The 8996-nt window shown below is 40.1% G+C and overlaps 1 protein-coding gene across 2 annotated transcripts in view; it reads right to left on the bottom strand.

Moving 5' to 3' along the window:
• The window catches only part of INTS9 (integrator complex subunit 9), a 103752-nt gene that overhangs the window by 62195 nt on the left and 32561 nt on the right, over positions 1-8996 (bottom strand). For both annotated transcript variants that reach the window (XM_006081927.3, XM_023755920.1), the window contains one exon: positions 2769-2829. In XM_006081927.3, the coding sequence (XP_006081989.1) occupies positions 2769-2829 (61 nt within the window). The remainder of the gene's footprint in view (positions 1-2768; positions 2830-8996) is intronic.

Raw genomic sequence — 8996 nt, 5'->3', positions numbered from 1 at the left:
TGATGGTCAATTTGCATATCACTCTTTTATTAGACAGGATAGATATATAGTTTGGTTGACAGTTTGCTCTTTCCAGAACAAGAATTTTGTTTTATTGGGTTTTCATTAGTCACTGAACATATATTTCTATATATTCCTATGTATATCCTATATAATAAAAGGCTAATATGCAAATCGACCAAATGGCGGAATGACCCGTTGCTATGACACGCACTGACCACCAGGGGGCAGATGCTCAACACAGGAGCTGCCCCCTGGTGGTCAATGCACTCCCACAGGGGGAGCGCTGCTCAGCCAGAAGCCAGGCTCACGGCTGGCGAGCATAGCAGTGGTGGTGGGAACCTCTCCCACCTCCACAGCAGCACTAAGGATGTCTGACTGACGGCTTAGCCATCAGTCGGACATCCCCTGAGGGCTCCTGGGCACAGGCGAGAGGGTGCAGGCTGAGAGGGTGCAGGGATTCCCCCCTCCTTCCCCAGAGTGCATGAATTTCATGCACCGGGCCTCTAGTGTATCTATATTTATATTTCAGTCTGAATGATTTTACTCTCAATCCTTATCTGAAGATAGGGTACTAATTATATATTATTTTACAAGTCTCATAGCAGAACCTTGACAGAATATTTCCTCCCCTCACCTTTCAGTGTAAACTCTGATTCCTCTTTTTACATGAATACCATTTAACCAGTGAAAGGCTGAGCCAAAAAGAGACTGCAAACAGTTCTTAATTACAATGCATCTGCCAGCTAAAAACAAATAAGCAATTATGTTTAATGGGAGAAGACTCCCAAATCCCTTAGGATGAGGTTAAAAATGATTGCAGATAAGTCCTGGGAAATTTCAAAGTTCTGCCTGGTCTTAAACTGGCTACATAATCATCTTCCCCACAAGGCTACACGCACCAGGGCATGCCCACCTCACATGACAAAGCCTCCTCCGAGTCTCTCCCTCCTGACTGCAGAAGCAGGCCTGCCATTCTGCGCACTCACAATGTCACTGTGTTTTACTCACTGCTCTCTTCTAATGAAATGCTCTCACGTACACAAGCAAGTCATTTGCTCACAATGCACTGGTAATGGGATGCTTCTGAGCCTTTCTCAGGGAAGAATAATCCATAGCTAGCAGAAGAGTCAGACTGATTTCAGGTGCACAACTCATGAATGTCACATAATTTTACAGGTTAACTGTGAGGGAAATCTCATTTCAAATTATACACTTGGCTTGCACTTGAGGTTGGGTGCAGTTCACAGAAATTAATTCTGTAAAAAGAACACCTCTTTATTTAACAACTAGAGGCTTGGTGCCACCAATTCGTGCATGGGTGGGGTCCCTCGGCTGATCGGGGCTGGCCAGCTGGGGGGAAGGATCATGGGAGGTTGGCTGTGGGAGCTCACTGACCACCAGAAGGCAGCTCCTGCATTGAGCATCTGCCCCTTGGTAGTCAGTGCGTGTCATAGCGACTGGTCGTAATGGTCGCTTAGGCTTTTATATATATAGATATCTATTATAGGAAGGAAATGCCTTATTTAGATGAATCATTTTAAGGATCTTTAAACATAATCAGTCTTTCAATCCTGAGACATGGGAAAGAATGATTTAGAAGACTAAGAATGGCATGGATGAGCTTTGAAGTTTTTAACCCTTTATGTACCTTTGGTCTCTCATTTATAATTTAACTGCCTAAATCATGATCTGAGGAAGAAATTACTGTGAAGATAATCTAATGTTGACCAGCCACAGTGGCTCAGTGGTTGAGCGTTGACCTATGAACCAGGAGGTCATGGTTCAATTCCTGGTCAGGGAACATGTCCAGGTTGCAGGCTCAATCCCCAGTGGAGGGCGGACAGGAGACCAATCGATGATTCTCTCTCATCATTGATGTTTCTATCTCTCTCTCCTTTTCCCTGTCTCTCTGAAATCAATAAAAATGTATTTTTAAAAAAGATAATCTAATGTCAAAAACTTAATAGCCTAGAAAAAAGAAGTTATTTACTTTAGGCCTTGTTATTCAGTGATTAAAGCTGATAGGACCCCAAATATCTTAGATTCCTGGAACTATGTTCTTTTTTCATAACCTACTATAGTGTCCATTCCTGGCTAACAGGAAAGGCTGGAATAAGATCATGGAACATAGTCTGAAAGGCCCTCCACACAAATTTACCTAAGAACATGTTTTCACCCTAATCCTCCCAGAACGCACCGCCTGGGAAGTTAAACACTGGCACTCAGTCTATTCCTCACCCAGAGGTCAAAGTGATCTGATCAGATGATGACAATACCTTCCCGCAACCTTCTGTGACCTCTCCTCACCCCCAAAGACCCAAATTTTACAATGCCCTACCTGATCTGACCCCTGAAGAAGCAGTTTAAAACTCACATACTAGAGAATTTTAATGTTTTTTTTTAAAGTTTACTCCCTCCAGCCGTATAGTTGGTGGAATTCTCTAAATAATATCACCTTTGAAAATCTCATTGCAACTACAAAAATAATTGTTTTCTCTTCGTGGTGATAAAATGTATTTGCAGCTCTTAATTTTTTCACATGAGAAAATTGGACCTGAATCTGAACAGGGATTCCCTAAAAGGCTCTTAAAAACAATAATCACCGAGTACTAAAGACCCTACATGGATCCTGGGATTTTTTCAGGGAGAATACATGGGGGGCGGAGGGGGGGGGGATGAGCCCATCAATCACATTACTGATGGGTGGCCCTCGTATGACAAGAGGGTTTTCCACTGGGTGTAGCTACACTTCAGTTACTCATTACCTTGTCCAAGAAAACATTTCCATCCTTTAGGGACCAGCCGGGAAGATTAGACAGCCTGGGACTGCAAAACAAAAAATTAAATTATGCTAAATAGATTTTAATCCTTAGTAATTTCAAGGTGACTATATTGTCTCCATAAAGTTAAAAACAGCTGGAAATTATTGGCAGCGATGCTCACCCAAAATACTAATTGAAAAGATAAAGAAAGAACCCTGCTGTATCAAGCTTAAGATTCATATGGCAATGGATCATTAAAAAGCCAAACAGTTTAGCAATAAATTGGGAAACTGAAAAGAACACTACGCAGAACAATAAAGAAAAAGGCAAGATAAGACATTAGAGCGTTTTAGTTTTCCAGTCACTAAACACACCTTGCTTGTGTTTGACAACAAACCGGAGGGGAGGCCCCCTGGGACCAGCATCTGTGGATGAGGAGGACTCAGAGAGAGAGAGGTCAGGGGCTCGGACAGGAACACTCAGCTGCCTACCAGCCAGAATTCACTGCACATGAAAATGCCTGCGTTCTAGTCAAATTCACAGTCTGGATTCACAGCTTATAAGTAGATTTGTCACTTGTCACCTGTGGCTTGAGTTTCCAATGCTGGAAAATGATGCTCGTTTTCCTAAGTGTTACAAAATGATGTCACACCTAAGTGAATAATTACTAGAAGGTGAGGTTAATTTCATGTATATATGATATATTGAAATAGTTTGTTTTCAGAAATCATTTACTTCTGGTAATCTCAGGATTTAACCGTATCTACTATTTGACCAGAGGAATTATGTTGGTAGATGAAAATGCAAATAGTTCAGGAAAAAAAAATGCCATAAAAGAAAAACTTAATGATCAAGGTGATGTGTGAAGAAAAGCACGTCAGGAGTACGAGCAAAAGAAATTTAGCACGTCACCACAAAATTAGCCTGTGAAGTAAAAATTAAGGGCAAAGTAAGGGTTGAGGACTAAAAGATTCTATAATCAGAAACTCAATTAATGTATATAGTCTCTTATCCTCTTGTCAAAATAATTTTATCAGATTCTGATTTTGTAAGTAAGTGACAGCTATGAAAGCCAAATAGAAACACAAACATCTTCTAGGAAAGGTTAAAAACCTGAATATATATGCATCTAATTATTTTTTAAAGTGAAAAATTTGGGGTAACTTTGACAGAATTCCAAACTTACAGAAAAGTTGCAAGAATGTAAGTATAATGAACTCTCACATACCCTTTGCTTACATTCACGGTTTACATTTTGCTTTTATTAACCAAAAGCAAGAATTTTGGATTTTATACTTGGGAATGAAAATTACTACTAGGACAATCAAATTTGGTTGGTATAAATGATAACTGATAAGCTTAAAAACAAAAACCTCTGGGAGTTTCCTGCTCTAACCTCTCAGAGAAATATTCTATTGTCACTAGCCATTTAATTCCCATCTCATTTCATAATCATTGTGTCTTCACTATGGACTTTTTACTTCTTGAAAAATATATTTACTATGAGATCAGTTTAAAACTGCAATGCCAAGACAATGTGTACTGTTCTCATTTCATGCATGCTCTCTAAGTGACGGTTGTCAATACCCACTTCCCTTTACAAAGAAAACTGGACCAAAGTACCTGCATTCTCTCCATTCCCCATCACAACATGTAAATCAGCCTTCAATCAAGGTGACTGATTCCATTAGTTGTCCTCAACAAATTATTAGAAAAGGTATACTGCTTATTGGAAAATATTTTTTTTCAAGTAAAAATTTTACTTTAGTCAAACATTTTTTTATATCACAGCCTTCAATAAGGTACCTGTAGTTATTTTGGATTTGAGAAATTGTCAGTAGATGGGATGGAGAGCATGACCATGTTATAACAATAGCGAAGTGAAGAGCCACAGAAATATGTCACCCAATGGCAAAGGGATGTTGACTACAGGAATGAAAATATTTGATTGCCGAGTTCCAATGAGTTAATGACTAAACCATAAAGAGTTAGTAAACTTTAAGCAACAAAGGGAAAAGGATTTAAGCATGTATATAAAATCCATTTTTTTAAAAAAATTTGGTAAATTATTCCCATAAGTAAATAAATGACCTAAGGAGGCATTTAAAAGTAACCTATCACCTAGAAAAATAGTGAAACAGAACAACTATGGTTTGCAATTAATTTTTCTTTATACTTTTCATTTTTCCAATTTCCTACTCCGAAATACATTACTTCTATGATCAGAAAATAATGAAAGAGGCATGACTAACATTCATTCATTCCAAAATGTTTATAAAACTTACTCTGAAAAAGTATGCAAAGTGCAAGAATATGACAGTAAATAAATTAATCCTTGAGTCTGAGGAGTTTACACTCTAGTATAGGTAGATAGTAAACAGCAAATATAATAGAATAAAATAAAAGCTATGATAGGGTAAGTAGGTGTTAAGGGCTCAAGCAAAAAGGGCCATCCGAAAGTGGGTAGTGGTGTGGGAGAGCAGGGAATAGGAGCTATGAGGAAAAGATGGAGGAGGTCTTTCCAGAAGAAGGAAACAGGGAACAGCCTCATCATTTGTAGTGTAGGAGAATGAGTCACCCTCCAATGGATCTTTATTTATGTGTGAAGCATTCAGGCGCTGGTGATACGACCGTGAGCAAAACATACCTGTCCTCCTGGAGGACAGACATATCAACTATCACCCCAACACAGACAAGCTGTTAAAAACAATGAAGCAGTGTAGTACGAATCGCGACAGGATGGTCTAGGCAACACCAAAAGACTTGCCTGGTTCTATGACAACTGAGGGTGATCTGGACAGTAGTAGAGTCAAGGAGAAACTGGGTCAAGGGACAGGGTTTGGAGGGAACAGAGAAAGTAGGTTACGAGGTTCAGTACTCTCCTCCCCTCACTCTCACCAGCCTCTGGCATGGACACCTTACATCAAGCATGTCAAACTTGCGGCCTGTGGGCAGCATGTGGCCCACAATGAATATTTTTGCAGCCCAGCCAATATAATGCTATGTCTGAAACGTTTTTTTGTTTGTTTTTTTTTACACCAAGCAACAAATGTAACAAACATGGTTGCTTTTGGATTGTAAGAAACGTTTTAATAAAAATTTCGTAACTTAATTTTTACAATATCCTGTTATACATATTAATAACTACAACGTTCACTAATGACTGCTTACTATAATCCTGTTGCATTCATTTCCCTTACACGCCTTATGCACAGGTGCATCATTTCTCTCCACTAATACTAACAAGCAAATATTTTAGCAGCTGATTGCCACGTCATTAGTCTTGTACTGACTTATTTGGTGTGCGCAACAGGAAATATTTCGCTTACGGAGAACAAGAAAAATAGGTTTATCTGTGTTACCCTTATTAATTTGTGCAGTTATTCAATGTCTGGTAAGTGAATGTTCAAGAAAAAATATTAATTTTTATTAAGATGTTCTATTATTTTCTGTTAACAATTACTCATTTATTTCAGCCCTTTGTATTCAGCATGTCTCTATAGAAATAAACCTACATTCCCATGAAAATTGAAGCTTTTTGTTTTTTTGTGGCTCACATAAAATTAAACCTTGTTTATTTGGCCCATGTTAGCCTCTGAGTTTGACATGTTTGCCTTACATAAAAGGTTTATTCCAATGAAATTTCAACAAGAGTCCCATACCCCACCCCCCCCACACACCCCTCCTCATCCAACTAGAACGCCATCTCCGTGTCCTTTCTGTGTAGAAACTGGAGTCATAAATGATCTGAGCGATAAGCTCTGGCTAAGTAGGCTAACGAGGGTGGGATAGAGGAGGGGGAGTAGAGCCTCCATGGCTGAAAGAACAATGTGTGACTGTCTTGGGCAGGAGATAAGATTTCTTTGAAAATGAAAGGAAACAAAGAGCAAGATACTAGAGCAGTGATGGCGAACCTTTTGAGCTCGGCATGTCAGCATTTTGAAAAACCCTAATTTAAATCTGGTGCCGTGTCACATATAGAAATTTTTTGATATTTGCAACCATAGTAAAACAAAGACTTATATTTTTGATATTTATTTTATATATTTAAATGCCATTTAACAAAGAAAAATCAACCAAAAAAATGAGTTCGCATGTCACCTCTGACACGCGTGTCATAGGTTCGCCATCACTGTACTAGAGGGACAGGCGTAAAGCTTAATATACCAAGATGTACTTGGTATGTATCTTAAGAGCAATGAAAGATCATTGTTTTAAATAGGTGAGAGGTGAGGTTAGATTTGTAATTCTAAAAGATGGTTCTGAAGAAAACTGACACCATGTGCCTGCTGATAACATACACCATCATTTGTTTGGCATTTCTACCAAAAATAACCCCAATCTAATCTATTAAAATAATTGGCCTGTACTCCTAAAAATGTCAAGGTCCTAACAGACAGACAAACTGCAAAACTCCTTCAGATTAACACATTAAGCCAGAGGTTCTCAACCTGTGGGTCGCGACCCCTTTGGGGGTCGAACGACCCCTTCACAGGGGTCACCTAAGACCATCGGAAAACACATATATAATTACATATTGTTTTTGTGATTAATCACTATGTTTTAATTATGTTCAATTTGTAACAATGAAATTGGGGGTTACCACCAAATGAGGAACTGTATTAAAGGGTCGCAGCATCAGGAAGGTTGAGAACCACTGCTAAGCGCTCAGCCTGTTTTGTCTTCTGGACGGAAAGTATAGTGTCAGTCACCGGTGACTGACTGGGCACTTAACGTGTTAAAAGGAGACTGAAGACATGACAACCAAATGTAACATGTGATCTGGAGAGCATCTTGGGCCTGTATCACTATTTTTCTTTTTTGCTATAAAGGACATTATAGTAAACTAGAGGCCCAGTACACGCATTCATGCACCGGTGGGGTCCCTTGGCCCTGGCCTGCGCCCTCTCGCAATCTGGGACCCCTCGGGGGATGTCGGAGAGTTGATTTCAGCCCGATCCCCACAGGCCAGGTTGAGGGACCCCACCGGTGCACAAATCCATGCACCGGGCCTCTAGTACTCATGTAAGATCTTTGGTTAATCTCTTCCTGCCCACCCCTCTCCCCCCACCCCCCTGAGATTCATCAGTCTGTTCCATGTTTCCATGCCTGTGCATTGAGTGTCTGGCCCCTGGTGGTCAGTGTGCATCATAGCTACTGGTAGAATGGTCAAACAGTCGCTTAGGCTTTTATATATATAGATATGAATTTGTGTAACTTGGGAAGTATGAATAAGATATAAAGCATAGATACTAGTATGAAATCAATGTAAGTTTTCTGATTTTGATTATTGTACCGATTAGGTAGAGAATGTCTTAGAAAATAGGCACTCAGATATTTATGTAGTAAAGGAGCATCGTGTCTGTGTCTTTGAAATGGTTCAGAAAAAATTACATGCATGCACATTCAGAGGAAACGACAAAGCAAATGTGATAAGATGTTAACTGATAAGGATAACTGGGAATCGTTTGTATTATTCTTGCAACTGTTCTGTAAATCTGAAGTGATTTCAAAGTAAAAAGTTATACAAAAAGATGACTTTGGATTCAGGCAGGAGCAAGATCAGAACTGAAGAAAGTTGCTAGGAAGCTTTATAAAGCAATAATGCCTGTAAAAGAGGACAATGATTACAGCAGCACTGAACAGAAGTGACTGGATTCTTGAGCACTGTAGAAGGTAAAAATGACAAGGCTTAATGACAGACTCAATTGACATGGGGAGTGAGCAAGAAGGGCATATTTAAGTTAACTCCCAGTTTTCTGGCTTTTATAACAGGATGCCATCCACTAAGGTAGGCCCTGTGGGGAGTGATGAGGGGGGGAACAAGTCGGGGAGTGGCTGCTTGCCTCTTCTGGACCAAGTCTAAATAATGAACTCAACTTGGGGCACATTTGAGTTTTTGAAGTGCCTTCAAAGGCACACCAAGGAGAGGAACTTTGGATATATGAATATTTTAGATACATGAATCTGGAGCTCAGAAGAGAATTACTAACTAAAGATGCATATTTATAAGTTACTAGAGGCCCGATGCACGAATTCGTGCACGGGTGGGGTCCCTAGGCCTGGACGGCAATCGGGCCAATCAGGGCCATGGGAGGTTGGCCCGCTGAGAGGAGGGGCCACGGGAGGTTGGTTGACCGGCCCTGATTAAGGTCACTGTGTGATAGAACGGCGGGGAAGGTCTGCGGGCGGTTGGCCAGCCATGGAGAGGGAACTGCGGGAGGTAGAACA

Source organism: Myotis lucifugus, unplaced genomic scaffold (assembly GCF_000147115.1).
Source record: "Myotis lucifugus unplaced genomic scaffold, Myoluc2.0 scaffold_1, whole genome shotgun sequence".
NCBI classification, from domain to species: Eukaryota; Metazoa; Chordata; class Mammalia; order Chiroptera; family Vespertilionidae; genus Myotis; species Myotis lucifugus.
This window is presented reverse-complemented; position numbering and strand designations above follow the sequence as displayed.